General features: G+C 45.1%; 1 protein-coding gene across 1 annotated transcript in view; it reads left to right on the top strand.

Moving 5' to 3' along the window:
- Positions 1 to 3709: 3709 nt before the first annotated feature.
- CFAP221 (cilia and flagella associated protein 221) overlaps positions 3710 to 16182 on the top strand; it is a 92781-nt gene continuing 80308 nt past the window's right edge. Inside the window, exons 1-4 of the mRNA XM_045804097.2 lie at positions 3710 to 3844; positions 5246 to 5431; positions 7577 to 7677; positions 16029 to 16115. Of these exons, the coding sequence (XP_045660053.2) occupies positions 5293 to 5431; positions 7577 to 7677; positions 16029 to 16115 (327 nt within the window). The 5' untranslated portion in view covers positions 3710 to 3844; positions 5246 to 5292. The remainder of the gene's footprint in view (positions 3845 to 5245; positions 5432 to 7576; positions 7678 to 16028; positions 16116 to 16182) is intronic.

Genomic DNA, 16182 nt, shown 5'->3' with positions numbered 1-16182 from the left:
TAAAAAAAAGAATCTGGTAACATGGGTTACCTCTGGGAAAGGAAACCTGATGACTTAAGGACAGGGGTAGGAGGGAGATTTTTTACTTCTCAGATTTTGAACCATATGAATAAATTGCCACATTCCAAACATATATATAGATACATATATATATGTATCTATATATATATAAATTTAGATCTCACTTGGTACAACTCATTAATGACTTTATCCTTTTTTTTTAAATGACTTTATCCTACAAATATCTTGGAAGTCCTACCATGTACCAGGCAGTGTGTAAATTGTTGAGTATACAGCGGGGAACAAGTCAGCCTTTACTGAACTGATAGTCCAGGAAGACAGACATGGAGAGGTAAGCCCATTGGTCTAGAACCACATTCTGCAGTAAGTGCATTGAAGGGACAGCACCCAATGCTGGGAGAGAAGGTGGTGGGGTAGGATCTGATGTAGAAAAGGAAGCCAGGGAAAGCCCCTCTAAAGAAGAGATCCTTAGGCTGAGTAGAAATTAGCCAAGATTCCGGTTATTTATCACCGTGCTGTATCTATTCCAAAGCTTGCAGGCTGGAAACAACAACCATTTTATTATTTCTCTTGACTGTTGGGGTCAGAAATTCAGGCCGGACTGAACTGGGCAGTTAAAGCAGTCACAGACCCACCCGCATTCAACGGGAGGGCACAGGGACCTCATGAGAGGAGCGTCAGGATTTTCAGCCAGCCTTAACCCACCACACCAGGCAACGGGGATGTGGTGAGCTGGAGCACAGGGAGGGGTGCAGTAAGGAGCAGGTGGAGAGAGGAGGCCATAAGTAACGTCCTGTAGAGCCTTGCAAGTTGTGTTAAGGATTTTACATTTTCTTTCCTGTACAATGCGAAGACACCGACGAGTTTTAAGCAAGGAAATTAAGCATTCTCCTGTGCTTCTGAAGCTGACGCTTATAATTTATAGCTTCTATGCCTGTTTTCATACCTATTTCATTGACTTAGTTTGGCAGAGGCTGGGACACCTTTCTATTCCGCTTACTGCAAACCCTCAGCAAAATAAATGGGACATACATAAATGAATTCGTTAAATAATTGATCATGGGAAACAGCTGTAATTGTAGGGCATCATCGGTTTAGTGATTCTCAAACTTTACTGTGTCTGTGAATCTCTGGGGGATCTTATTAATATGTAGGTTCTGATTCAGTAGGTCTGGGGTGACCTGAAATTCTGCATTTCTGGCAAACTCCTGTGCTACAGTTCCCACTTGGAATAGTGAGTGTTTAGAAATCATCATATGTCAGCGGCGCCTGGGTGGCTCAGTTGGTTGAGTGTCTGCCTTTGGCTCAGGTCAGGATCCCAGGGTCCTGGGATGGAGCCCTGCATTAGGCTCCCTGCTCAGGGGGGAGCCTGCTTCTCCCTCTGCCCTACCCCTTCCCTCTGCCCCTCACCGTCCCTTCCCCCAGCTCACTCTCTCTCTCTCAAATAAATAAATAAAATCTTAAAATAAAAAAAAAGAAATCATTGTATGTCAAAATGCTCTCAGTGGAAAGAAAGAGATAATGGGATGCAGGTACCAGGCAAGCAGAGGTGAGATGATGTCATCCAGGTCCAGAACCTTCTTCCTGTCTCCTGGCTCTGCTAATTCTGCTCACCAGCTTCGCTTTCATGCTCAGGCTCGTGCTGGCCTCTGATGACTGCTGGACTTCCAAGGAATCACTGCAATGTCCAAAAAAAGACAGATACTGTATTTATGTGTGTCTCTTTCTTAGGAGAGAGGAAGCCTTTTCCAGAGTTCCCCCAGAAGTCTTTCCCTAATGTCTCTGTTGGCAAAAGGATGGGGGTTCTGTGACTGGCGTAGACTAATCAGCATCGACTGCTAGAAGTGGGGATCTGGGGAACTGGGACTGGGGAGGAGCCTGAGCAAAGCTGGAAGATGGGAGTAGAAAACCAGCAGTGTCCACTACACTGTAATATGCAATTTGGTGAATTGTACAGAGACCTACATATTATATCTATATTCTTATCTATGTATCTATTTTATGTCTATCTTTACATATAAAAGTAGGGAATTCGGCACTGTTTCTAAGGAAAAAATTTTAAGACAAATTAAAAAGTGTTACCCAATACTCGTCCACAAGTGTACAAAAGAAAGCATTTGATGATTTAAGCTGGAGTGGAAAGGTCTGGGGCTGTGGGAAACAAAGTACTTGTACTAAAATCTACAACCTTGTTGGGGCAACAAAACAGAAAGAACTAAAACAACCTACTATATAAGCAAATAGATTTTTTTTTTCACCCACATGGCCAACAGTTACTGGGTAATCACTAGAAACAAAGATCTGTGTCAAGAGCTGTGGGAGATCCAAAGATAAGGCACAGTCTCCTCCTGATAAGAATTTCACAGTTTAAGAAGCACAAGTAATGATGGGTGCCACATATAAAAAGATAAGTGCCAAAAAAGATGCTAGAACAAAGTGTATGGAACCCAGAGTAGGGAAACAGTCCTTCTGACTCCAAGGGCTATGGGGAGGGTAGAAGATATCTCCAGACTGGCCTTGAAAGATGGGGAGATTTTTAATCAGTAATCATGGCAGCGAGGAAGGATTGGAGACTAGGAAGATGGGAAAAATGAATATTCCCAGTGTGTGTGTGTGGGGGGGGGAACCACATACAGCACAAATGATGTGGGTGTGGGGATTCCTACTATAATTTCTTATCAACATGAAGCCATAAATAATATCTAGCGAGTGTCAAGGCATACAATGAAAAAATGAGACAGAGACAACTCCTGGGAAGAGAGAAGCTTGAACCATCTGTGTAAGGAATAATGCCCATGCATGAGCAGGGTGGAATCCACAGGGCAGGAAGTCTGGGGAGCAAGTCCAGGTTTATGGTTTATAACTCCTAAATATCAGAACAGAAACAATTTCTTCAGTGCATAACTTGCAACAACAACAAAAAGATATGGAGGGAGCATCTGTCATTAAAAGACACCTAAATATCAGTCTATTGTAATGTGTGAGTTTTATCTGAATTCTGTTTCGCACTGGCAACTCTAAACATGACATTTGTGGGGCAATTGAGTATTGGGTATTTGAAGATATTAAATTACTTTAATTTTTTAAGGCACTGGCACTGATGTTATGTTTTTAAAGAGTTTTTATCTTTTGGAGGTATATTCTGAAATATTTATGGATGAAATGATGCCTGGGATTTTCTTCAAAATAATACAGGGAGTAGGGGAAATGTATAGACGAAACAAGACTGCCCGTGATTTGAACACGGTTACAGATAGGTGTTGAAGGTTCATCATACTATTCCGCCTACCTTCGTATATGTTTGAAATTTACCACAACAGAAAACGTAAAACAAACTATACTGAAGTATTAAGTAATTCCTTGAATCAAGGTCGGGAAGTTCCGCCCACTGAGCTGGGGAGGCCCCGCCCCTTTCCGCCTGCCGCTTTCCCGCCTTCTGCTCTCGGCAGGTTCCAGTGTATAGTGTCTCCCGAACTTTCTCACTTCCCCTCGGGAATCCATGGCCCTCGCACCTCATAAGTCACTCTCTCTGTTCTTCCCCAGGCCCTATAGACTGCTCCGAGTCCCCAGAACTCACCTCGAGCCGCTGCCCGGCTCCCCCCGCCCCACGTCCCTGGGGAGTTTGGTAGCGTCCGGCCGCAGACCGCCCCCCCTCCCCGGGAGCGCGTCCGCGTCGTCATGGCGACGTTCCGAGCAGAAGCCGGCGCAGGCGCCGGCCGAATCCCGATCCCGGAACCATCTCCTGTGTGAGCCGCCTAGGACCTGGGGCCAGGCGTGGCCCCCGTGGGCCGCCGCGGAGCTGCTAAGGCAGCCTGAACCCCGGGTGGGTGTCCCGCCGCAAGTCAGCCTGGGCTGGGGTCAGAGGAGAGGTCGGACCTAAAGGGTTAAGTGAGGATTGGGGGTGGTGCGTGGGTCTGGGGTCCACCCCTGACTCTAGCAGGAGAGGGAGTCAAGGGGCGCCGAGGGGAGCAGGCGTTTGGCTAGGGTGAGGATGGGGCGAGGGGACCAAGGATGGGGGTGTGTGAAAAGAGACAAGGTTCACCCCGGAGTGAGTGAACTGGAGTAGGAGCTCTCGTGAAAATGGCTTCGCCCTCGTTTGGCAGGAAACTTGAGGGAGCCGAGGAGAGGGAGCTGGAAAGTGAACTTGAGGCAGGAGTTGAAGGGATGGGGGGGAAGGGGGTGGTGGAGGCTGTGCTGAGGCGTGGGGAGTCTTCAGAGCCGCCAGTGAGAGGAGGGGGGAGGTAAGGGGAAAGGAGAAACTTTCAGAAAATGATTATTAAACATTTTCTTCAGTGTAGTCAGTGTATTTTGCTTACGTTGTGGATTGTGGGAAATCTAAAGCTATGAGCCTTCTCCAGAAAAAAACAAAAAACAAGCACATAAAGATCCACATATGATTTTGCATTCAATCTCAGAGGCATCGCAGAGCAGCCCCCCAAGCATGTACAAGGATCCCAAATTTAGAGACTTAGCTGTAGAAGATAGTAAGATGCATAGGCTTTGTAAAGTGCTGTGTACAAGGCTATAAATCATTAATACCCAATGGGTAGTAGGGGCCCTAATTGCTAAAGACCGTTGAAGGGTGTTGGGGTCAGTGTGGACTTTATATGAAGAGGGTGGAACTTAACATGAATGTAAAGGAAAAGCAAGTGTGACAAAGGGTCCCCAGGAACCAGGACCCTAGATCCTACAGCAGAGCTCCTAGGAATGCCCTCTGGGTGCTGGAGGAGGTCCACTGTTTACTCCACCTCCTCATCACCCCAGAGACGGGCCCAGGAAGGTGGCCCAAGAATGCCAGTGTCTCCAAATGTTAAAGGGTTTCATGGTCTCATGCAACTAAGAGACCGATTTGGAGAAATCTCAGAAGAGGCCTGTTTAACTCTTTACTTCAACTTTTTCCAATTTTGATTGTGAGCACCTTTATTTCCCCATTCAGGTGCCCCTCCTAATAGCTCAAAAGCATCTCAAGCACCACATTTTGGGGAAAGCTCTTGAGAAGAGAAAATTAAGGACCACGGAAGGGTTTTGAGCAATGGCATGATACTGGGTTGTGATGTGTGACACAAGATTAATGGGACGTCCCTGTGTGGGAATGGAGTGGCTAGGAGAGGCTGGGAGGCAGGGAGGGCCTGGTCCACAGGAAACCACACACAGAGGTACGTTGTCAAAGATTGAGAAAAAGATATGTGTGTGGTTTCTCATACTACTACTGGTTTTTTCCCAGGAAATGACCTTTGGCTCTAAAAAGAAGACTCGATTTTTCATGATAAAATGGCAGTGGTGAAAACCCCCAGCAGAGAACTAAGCAATGCCGAAGAACCATTTACGGACACATCCCCCCTCCTTTTGAAGAGCCTTGTGGAGGAGCCCAAGAAAAGAAGAGCAGTACCTAATCACCTTCTAGAATCAAGTAAGTGAGTAGAAAAGAGATCTGCTTTACAATTTACATCTTGCCACAGGATCCAAGGTCCAGAAAGCATAATGGGATTTTTGGTGCTGATTTCTCTATATTGTTTTATAGGCTCACAATAGCTTTTATTATTAAGAACAATGGTTCTATTTAGGTCCATCCACTCACGTGATAGATTCTTGTGGTGTAAATGAGTCACCAAGTTCTGTTGCTTCTACTTCCTTGATTACCTGTCTGTCGTCTCCCCCCCCCCACCCTCCCCGTGCCTGACCACCCTTCACACCCCGTCAGTTTCCTTTGTGCAGTCATGGCTGGCCCTGTCCCTATCCTGCTCAGACACTCTCAGCAGTTCCCTTGCGAGAGCTGCAGTTCCTTCACTTGGCACTTGGCCCCCTCTGCTGTGGATGCCAGCCTGCCCACCCAGCTCCATCCCCACGCTGCGCACCCCTCATCCCCAGCTCCAACCACACCGTTACTCCTGCTCCTTTAAGACCACATGCACTTTATATCTTCTTGCCTTTTTCCATGCCTGTCCCTTCCCTGCCCTGCACGTGGAAAGCCTAGTAAAATCCTGTAGCTAGTATGTAAGAGGCTAATCATTTTGCCTACATTATTCTCACTTAATCCACACAACATCAACGTTCTGTTTTTATCTTACTGGTGGGGAAGTTGAGGCTCAGAGAGGTCAAAGGAATTCCCCAACCTGGCCCAGCTGGGTGGAGAGGTGGTGTTCAGTCATGGTAGCCCAGTCTCCAGCTCTCTACCATCACACTAGTGAGGCTGTTCCTTCATCATTCAAGGCCCCTCGCAAATGCTGGGAATGTAGTATTTTGGTGTGGCTTTTTCGTCCCTGTAGAACTTACTAAGTGCAAATTAGTGTACTCAACTATTTCTGAGCATTAACAGAAAAATACCTGTTTTAGGTCAGTTGTGCGGCTCTAGAAACAAAAGTAAAATGTTCAGCATTTAAAAAATTTACCAAGTAATGTTCAGTACTTACAAAATAACCTACAGAGATCGCCCATCCCCCCCCCCAAACACCACCCTGACCCCATTCCAGCCCTTTGGTTCAGCCCAAAGCTGATGATAGTGTCAGCTCACCTGGTAAGGAGCAAGAGCCCAGTCGTTTCCTATGCGCTCCAGGTGTTTACAAGAATCACAGTGAGCTAAGCAATGGGGGAGGGTGTCTGTGGCTCCCAGGCTTGGGGAAGAGCCAAAGGTGAAAGCCACCATTTGTAAGAAACTGAACAGTGCATTCGTATTGAGGGAGGCAGTTTAGTGGTTGGAATCAGACAGACCTGGGTTTGATTTTTAACTACCAGCTGTGGGCAAGTTGTTCAATCTTGTTGAGTCTCACCTGCACAATGGAAATAATACCCACTGCGTAGGGCTGGAGTGAGGATGACGAACGAAGGCCGAGTGTAAGCGCCAACGGCACAGAGACAGTTGTGTGGTGGGTTCTCGGTGCCTCCTCTACATGTCTCAGCTCCTGCCTCCTAAAGAGCTGGGAAGAGTTTTGTAGACCTGGACACTTTTGTGAGATCAGCTGTTTCAACCTTGTTCTCAAAACTGGAAGAAGAAGAAGAAAAAAAGACATTCACATTATGCTAATAGCCGTTTGAGACTTTACTGTCCAGAGCGATAATTATTCAGAGCTTTACGATTATTCTATCACGTTGTAATTCTATTCGGAGGAAATCCAGTGATAACAGGTTAATACCCAGTAATGAAACTAAACGCTCGGTGTTTGGATTCTTTGAACTGTGTGTTCATTACGTAATAAGTCATCTCGGTGTTATACAGAGCCACAAAGGTAGGGTGCATGCTCTCGCAAGCTCGTGTTTTATTATGAAGACTTGGACAAAACGTGAAGAGCAGATTATTTTAGTGGGTAATAAACAATACATGTGAATTTGTATTGTGATGATAATATCTCCCAAACGATGTGTAAAAATAGAGGGCGAAGCAGTACAGTTCATTGGAGTAGATCATTAATCTTGTTGACAGCCGTATCCTCTGTCTGAAGCTTTCATAGGCTTAAAATATCCTAAATTAAAGAGAGCCCACATTAATAGGATCTTCATTTATTTAATATTTTCTTTTATGTCTCCTCTCATGGTGTACTTCTCTACATTGTTTTTATAGAGGTTTATGCAGCAGTCCTGAATAATAAGGTCATACAGGCAAAACCTGGCATATTGCATTTTGGAGGCTATGAAGTAGAAAAACAACACCAACAGATTCTGGTAGGTGTTTTTTAAGTGGGATAATTAATCACAGTAATGAAATGACACGAATGTTCTGCATTTATATTACTCATTCATTTAAAGAGCAGCAGCATCGGCAGAAGCACAGATGTGAGTTGGGTCAGAAAGGTGGTTCTAGGATGAGAAATTTTAAAGCTGCACCAGTGTCCTTGGACAAGCTACTCGCCCCCTGCCAAACGCTCCTCCTGGCATTCTTTCCAAACAGGTGTCATTGCGGACTGACTTTTGGGGGCTAACAACCATGCTTGCTGTCTCACAGTGATCGTGTCTCACGTGACTCAATTTTGTCCTTATACTAGCTCTGTGGAAGTTGTACTGTTATTCTTATTATGTAGATGAGGAAACCAGGATTCCAGAAGGTTCAATAATGGCTCAAGAACACACAGCTAGTAAGTGATAGAGACCGGCTTGGACTCTTAAGCTGCCTTCTTCCAAATCAGTGCCCACTTGCTCCACGCCTACACAAAGGGAGGGGGGTATCCCTTTCCTATAAGGCTTCAGTGAGCGTTCCATTTCACCTGCTCGGGTCTGATGCCCATGCCTAAATCAGCCATTCTGGCCAGAGAGATTCTAGCCAGGTCTGGGTGGCAAGGGTCAGTTCCACTGGACAGGCGCCAAAAGGCACAGTTGAAAGGATGGATTGCAGTCCAGCACAGAGTCTCCTGGGTCCCCTTCATTGACCTGCATGTTCAGACTGGGTGGGCTTGGGGTGACTACAGCATTCCTAACTCCTATGCTTATAGGGACCTGAACAAGTTTTTTTTTTAAAGAGAGGAAGTGCGGAGGGACGGAGAGAGAGAGAGAATCTTAAGCAGGCTCCACACCCAGCCCATAGCCTGACACAGGGCTCGACCTCACAACCCTGAGATCATGACCTGAGCTGAAATCAAGAGTCAGACACTTAATCGACTGAGCCATCCAGGCGCCCTGGGACCTAAACATTTAAGTCGGCTCTACAACCTCAGTGATCTCACATCGATCCCCTTGAGTCAAAACTGAGCAGGACATCTCAGAACTACTCCCCCTGGGCTTTGGATCTGAGCAAAATGACCTCTGTGCATGGTTGGAGTGGGGCAGAGGAAGAGCCCTCTGAGCCCTTCCCGTGAGCCCTCTGAGCCTCTGGCATTGTACACGACGTTCCCCACCTCTGGCTCTGTCGCCAGCCACCACAAGAGTCTCTACTTTTAGATGTAATGCATTCTTAGAAGCCATGTCTCAAAGTGGATCATTTTAAGAAAGAATTGCAACTATTGTGTTAGATGGCTCAGAGCAAGGGGAAGCAGCTGGCAAATGTTGAAGCTGTCAGGAAGTGAAGTTAGGTTTCTGTCAGGCAGTCTCCAACAAACAGAGGACGCCGTTTCCCTGCGTTCTAGTGCATCGAAGTTGGTAGAGCGAGAATAAACCCAGAGAGAAACCTGTTAGGTGCCAAGGGTTTCCCCTCAGGAAAAGGATTAGGATTTAAAATGGTGATTAGCATTAGCCATCATGGAAATTCAAATCAAAACCACACTGAGATACCACCTTAGGCCAGTTAGAGTGGCAAAAATTGACAAGGCAAGAAACAACAATTCCTGGAGAGAATGTGGAGAAAGGGGATCCCTCCTACATTGTTGGTGGGAATGCAAGTTGGTACAGCCACTCTGGAAAACAGTGTGGAGGTCCCTTAAAAAGTTAAAAATTGAGCTACCCTATGATCCAGCCATTGCACTACTGGGTGTTTACCCCAAAGATACAGACATAGTGAAGAGAAGGGCCATATGCACCCCAATGTTCATAGCAGCAATGTCCACAATAGCTAAATCGTGGAAGGAACCGAGATGCCCTTCAACAGATGTGACCGGATTAAGAAGTTGTGGTCCATATATGCAATGGAATATTACTCAGCTATCAAAAAGAACGAGTTCTCAACATTTGCTGCAACATGGACGGCACTGGAGGAGATAATGCTAAGTGAAATAAGTCAAGGAGAGAAAGACAATTATCATATGATTTCTCTCATCTATGGAACATAAGAACTAGGAAGATCGGTAGGGGAAGAAAGGGATAAAGAAAGGGGGGTAATCAGAAGGGGGAGTGAAGCATGGGAGACTATGGACTCTGAGAAACAAACTGAGGGCTTCAGAGGGGAGGGGGGTGGGGGAATGGGATAGACTGGTGATGGGTAGTAAGGAGGGCACATATTGCATGGTGCACTGGGTGTTATACGCAACTAATGAATCATCGAACTTTACATCAAAAACCAGGGATGTACTGTATGGTGACTAACATAATATAATTTAAAAAATTAAAAAAAATAAAAAAATAAAATGGTGATTAGGAAATCCACCCATCAACCTACAAAGATTGCATTTCTTAGAACACGGTGTCAAAGACCAAGGTTAATAAGTGGTTTTGGAGCTTACTTTTCCTGGTATTAGGTTTGCTGTCTCGGTGGTAATAGGATAGATCTAAAATAATTATCTTTCATGATTGCTCATTGTTTATAATAAATAATGAATATAATGAATAAACAATTCACTTCCCACTCCCTAGCTCCTTTGCTGTCCTTGTTCTCCCACCCAGTCTACTCCTACCCTGGACAACCTCTCGTCTGCTTTCTGTTGGTATAGATGGAACTGTTCTGGACAGTTCATGTAAATAGAATCCTATAACATGTAGTCTTTTGAGACTGGCTTCTTTCATTTAGCATAATGTTTTCCGGACTCATCCCCCTTGTAGCATCTATCAGTACTTCATTCCTTTTTGGGACTGAATACCATTCCATTGTATGGTTCTACCACGTTTTGTTTATCCATTCATCAGTTGATGGACATTTGGGTGTCAACTCTGAGGCTATTATGAATAACACCGTTATGAATATTCGTGTGTGTTTTTTTGTGTGGATATATTTTCAGTTCCCTCGGATATAACCAAGGAGTAGAAATGTTGGGTTGTATGGTATGTTAGTTTTCTGTGGCTGCTATAACAAGTAACCACAAATTGAGGATCTTAAAAAAACAGAAATTTATTCTGGAGGACAGAGTCCAAAATTAAGGTGTCGGCAGAGCTGTGGTCCCTCCGGAGGCTCTTGGGGGAGAATCTTGTTTCGCCTCTGGCAGCTTTTGGCAGGTATTTCTTGGCTTGTGGCTACATAACTCCCATCTCTACCTCTACCTTCACATGGCCTTCTCTGACTCTATGTCTTCTCCTCTTCTCTTAAAAGGATACATCACTGGACTAAGGCCAACCTGGGTAATTCAGGAACACCCCATCTCAAGGTCCTTAGCTTAATAACATCTGCAATGATCCTTTTCCCAAATAAGGTCACATTCACAGGTTCCAGGTATTAGAATGTGAACATACCTTCTTGAGGCCACCATTCAACTCACTGGGTTTTTTTGTTTTGTTTTGTTTTGTTTTAAAGGAGATAGAAGCTTATTGAATACACCACAAAGGAGTGGCAGGCAGGACAGCAGAGGAGAGGCTGTTTTATTTTATCATGATTTTATTTGTATTTTTTTATTTGCATGTTTTATTTGCATTTCCCTAATAAGTAATGATGTTGAACATCTTTAGACCAGGAGCTTACTGGTCATGATATTAAAAAAAGCTTATGGGGGCTTCTGGCTGGCTCAGTCAGTAGGGCATGTGACTCTTGATCTTGGGGTTGTAGGTTCGAGCCCCACAAAAATTTTTATTTACTTAAAAATAAAATCTTAAAAAAAAATAGCTTGTGGAGGAGAAGCCACTTGAGATAGCCCAAAAGGAGAGAGAAATGGGAAGAAGATATTCAGGGCATAAAGGAAGACATCGAGAGAGGTCCAGGGTGCATGCTGCATATTTGGACACAGGTGTACAATCTGATTTACCTGGATTGTAGGGTTTGGGGAGGGAGATAAAAGCTTCATTCTTTTGAAGAACAGAGACCATCTCTTTGGTACAGCACAATGCCTAACACATAGAAGGCACTCAATAAACACTTTGAATGACATCGAATTCAATTCATTGGAAGAGAGTGACTTGGTGAAGACTCACTCACTCCAAGTAAATACAGTGTAAAGTCTAAATAATCATACTGCTTCTATCAGACATTAAAACAAACAGGCATAGATAAAAATACAAAATGATCTCATCTTAATAACATTCTGGGAGATCTTGGGAGGGCCAGCCTTCTGTTTCCACCAGCAAAGTTAAGCGGAAGACGAAGGCAATTACCTTGAGATATTGCCAAACAAGGGGGAAAAACCAACTCTGCTTTTATCTTGGTTTTGCTACAGGAAACTATGCAAATTGCCCAAGAATGGAATGATTGAATGTGGGTTTAAAACCACAATAAATTGTTCATTAACATTTGAGATTGATCTCGATCTGGTTAAAGGATTTAAAGCATTTTACTTGGTTTCATAGTGAGATCAATGCTTTGACTTACTTTAAAATTTGAGAGAATGGTTCCCAGGTTTCTCAAAACAAAGACCTCTTAAATTCTTTTTTTCCCTCTGCAGAAAGATTTTGTTTGTCTGGAAAACTATACTTTTTAAGTAAATAATTAGTCAGGTTTCTCATGAGACAACCAGTGTTGATGTTGCCAGCCCAAAACAAAGCTGTTAGCCCATACAGCCTCAGCTCACATAAATTAACAGTTCCTTTAGGCTTTCTGAAATAATGATATTAGTTTTCAGTTCCCTATTGCAGCCTTTAACACCCCCCCATATAGCCAAATAATATATCTTTTATTATCATAAGTGGGATCTATGTTGTTTAATTCTTTTTAAAAATTTTTTTCTGATGATTAATCTATGCATTTTAGAGAGAGTGTGTATTCACACAATACAGTCTGGTTGGGGGGAGGGACAGAAGGAGAGGAGAAGAGAACCCCCAAGCAGACTCCCCGCTGAATGCGGGGCCAGATGTGTGGCTTGATCCCAGGACTCCGAGGTCATGACCTGAGCCACGATCGAGAGTCGGAAGCTCAACCAACTGAGCTGCCCAGGCACCCCTTTAATATATTTATATTTATATTTATTTATTTAGAGTGCACAAGTGTGGGGTAGGGGGTGGGGAGGAGGCAGAGGGAGAGGGAGAGCGAGAATCTTGAGCAGGCTCCATGCCCAGTGTGGAGCCCAACACGGGGCTTTCGATCTCACAACCCCAAGATCATGACCTGAGCTGAAATCAAGAGTCAGATGTTCAACTGACTGAGCCACTCAGGCACCCCCCCATGTTGTTTAACTCTTTAAGAAATTAATTCAGTATTTTCTTATTGGTAATTTTTTATTCATTTTACAATGTAGATATTATCTACTGAATTCCAGTGCTCATCCTTCACAGACACATGAGTAGTAGGCATGTTTGAATTTGCTCTGCCACACTCAGGTTGGGGAAAGCATCAGGTTTCTCTTTCTCTCTTTCTCTCTCTCTCTCTCTCTCTCTCTCTCTCTCTCTATATATATATATATATATATATATTTTTTTTTTTTTTTAATCAGGTTGTGGCCCAGCCCTCACCCACAGGTGCTGGCTGCATCTCCGGTCTCCGGAGAGTCAGTGCCTGTCTCCCCCCTGGGGACCATTCAGGAATACAGGAACGGCTGCTTTGAGCACAGACCTCTGGTCTTCAGCCCATGACGCTGCTTGTGCAAATTGACCTAAACCCATGAAGTGCTTTCTCATTGTCAGGTAGATATTGAGTATCTGATCCTGACGGGAGGTGGGAGCCAAAGGTCAGCTCCCAGCAGCCTTGCTACCAGGTGTATCTGCGGCAATGCAAACAGGTCCGAGAAGAAATCCTGCTGTGCGTATGACACTTACTAGCAAGCAGGCAAAAAAGAATGACCATACTTGCGACCTCCAGGAAGGCCCAGCCATACTCCTTGCCAGAAGCTTTGCTGGCAGCAGATACAGTAGCATCCGTTGGTAGGATTGGCCACCCTTCCAACCGGCTGACAGAATTTTTTTGTGCTGTGCAAAACGCAAGACCAAAGGGAGTCCTGAGTCTTTGAAGGTCACTCTAAGGGATACTGGGCTCCGGGCTCACCAGATTCTCGGATCGCTTTTGTTTAAGAGCAGGAATGGCTGTATGAAAGTTCTAACATCCCGTGTGCTAATATTGTAGACCCCCCAGTGCCAGCTCAGGTGAGCAGTACTGAAAGGCTCTGAGTCACTGCCTCTGGAGTATGGACTCTGGATTAGGATCTCGCAGTGTCTACTAAGCACTCCGGGAGTGCAGTGTTGATTTCTTCTAAGGTTAACCACCCTTGGGATACATATTAAAAGCAGTCCCCCTATACCCTTGTTTGTTGCTGTCCTTACTGGATTTTTTTTTTTAATAACAGCAAATATAACCACCTCTACTCCCAGTTCTTCCTGGACTCCAACTCCAGGACCCCCCCTTGATGACAAGCATGGGGACAGAGTTCTCTGTCAAGGCTTCCAGGCTCTGGGGCTGTATGGCTACCTTCCCATCCCCAGGCAGGTCCCACCACCCCAGGATTCTGGGTGTGATGGGCACAGGCCCCAGGCATCCGGTCCCAGCATAACTGTCCCCCCCCCAATTTCTCTTGGAAGGACCATCTTGTGGGTAGAGCCCCAGGAGACCACACCTTCACCAAGACTGCCCCTGTGCAGGGCCCTTTGGTGGTCCAGAGCTGCCTGGAAAACTTTTTTTTTTTAAGGCTTTTAACATATAGAAAAAAGAAAGGTATGCCAAAACAGGGCAAAAAACAGGGTCACTTTAGGAATGTTCACAGGTGACAAATAAGAACTTTTAACAAATGCAGACACCACTGTAACCTCATCAGAAAATAATGTCTGAATTTTAACTTAGGCTTCAATGACCACGAGGCCTTGGGCAATAGGCCCTGTGACAGGCCCAGCCTCTGGCCTGGACTTTGGAACCCAAAGGCCTCTTAACTATCCCCTGGCCCAGTTGAAGCCCAGATGCCCAGATCCTGAGGTTCTTGGTCCCATCTCAAGCAGAGGGGGGAAACACCTCTATTTAGAGACCCAGTTAATTTCTGTAGCAGGTTGTCCTGCCTCACAGGGGTGGCCTTGTCACCATCAGAGAACTCCTGACTTCCGACTTCTTTTCCATTTGCCCCAAGGGTAGATTGGAGGCTGCCCTAGCCATACTCTTTTTCCTAATTTTTTTGACCACTCTAGTGTTGCTGGGCCCCCGGGATCAGTGGCATGTAATTTGAGGAATTGTGGGGGTTGACTCAGGATTCTTAGTTGAATCACAGGATGAAATGGAGTTGTGAAAATTCATTGATGAAAGGAAACCTGGTTCATAGCAGAGTTGGGAGGCTAGCAGGGGAGCTGTTACAGCCCACCACTCTTCTGTGATTGCAGATAATAGGAAGAGATGTAAGTCCATACTTTAGGTACTACTTTACTACCCCAGCAGGAGGAAGGAAGGTTTTCTTTCTTCCCCAGCAACAGCCCAGCCAATAAGAGACCGTCACGACTCAGCCAGTGAAAAGTCCCTATACTTCAAACTCCCAGTTTACTCCAATGGACTTTTTGTTTATAATAGTCCCCACCCCCTCCCCCTGGCGCCTCCCTTGGTCTGGGACTATGGTTAGGCAGCAGCCTGCTTGTCCTAGCTTGCAATTCTCTTCTATTCCTGAATAAACCCACTTTTTGCGGGCAGAATAACTGCCAGTATTTTTATTTTTGAGGTTAACAGAGCTCAACAAAAAGACGCACATGCTAACAGGTCAGGATTGGGGACGAGGGGTGTGTAGATGAGGGTACAGTTTGGGGCTGCAGGCTCTGGTAAAGTCCCTAATCTGGGCAGAAGGCACTTGGGTATACTTTACCATCCTTTAAAGGATGTTGTTTTCAGGGCACCCGGCTGGCTCAGTTGGTAGACCGTGTGACTCTTGAGCTCAGGGCTGTGAGTTCAAGCCCCACGTTGGGTATGGAACCTACTTAAAAAGAAATTTTAAAGTGGTGCTGTGTTTATTTTATTATTCTTTCAATGGTGTATGATGCCTTTCAAATCTTCGAAAAAGTTAAGTAGGGGTGCCTGGGTGGCATAGCGGTTAAGCGTCTGCCTTCGGCTCAGGGCGTGATCCCGGCGATCTGGGATCGAGCCCCACATCAGGCTCTTCTGCTATGAGCCTGCTTCTTCCTCTCCCACTCCCCCTGCCTGTGTTCCCTCTCTCGCTGGTTGTCTCTATCTCTGTCGAATAAATAAATAAAATCTTAAAAAAAAAAAAAAAAGAAAAAGTTAAGTAATAAATTCTATCTCCTCAAATCCCTTTAGGAACAAGAGTAGAGATAAATAAATGAGGTGACTACGCAGATAGCTAAAACGGTGTTTTCTCTGAGTGCTTCTCTTTCTCTCGCAGCACCTGGTCAATATTTCCAATGAAGACATACACGTGCACATTTTACCCCCTCAAACCAAATACTTTCAGATCAAGTATGTGAAGAAGGTAAGTCTGGTCTTGTTGCCTGTTCTCCGTGGTGCTCTCTGTTGGGTTGTGGCTTTCCGTGTGGGGT

Source organism: Ursus americanus, chromosome 1 (assembly GCF_024610735.1).
Source record: "Ursus americanus isolate L20-20 chromosome 1, mUrsAme1.1.p, whole genome shotgun sequence".
Classification (NCBI taxonomy): domain Eukaryota; kingdom Metazoa; phylum Chordata; class Mammalia; order Carnivora; family Ursidae; genus Ursus; species Ursus americanus.
This window is presented reverse-complemented; position numbering and strand designations above follow the sequence as displayed.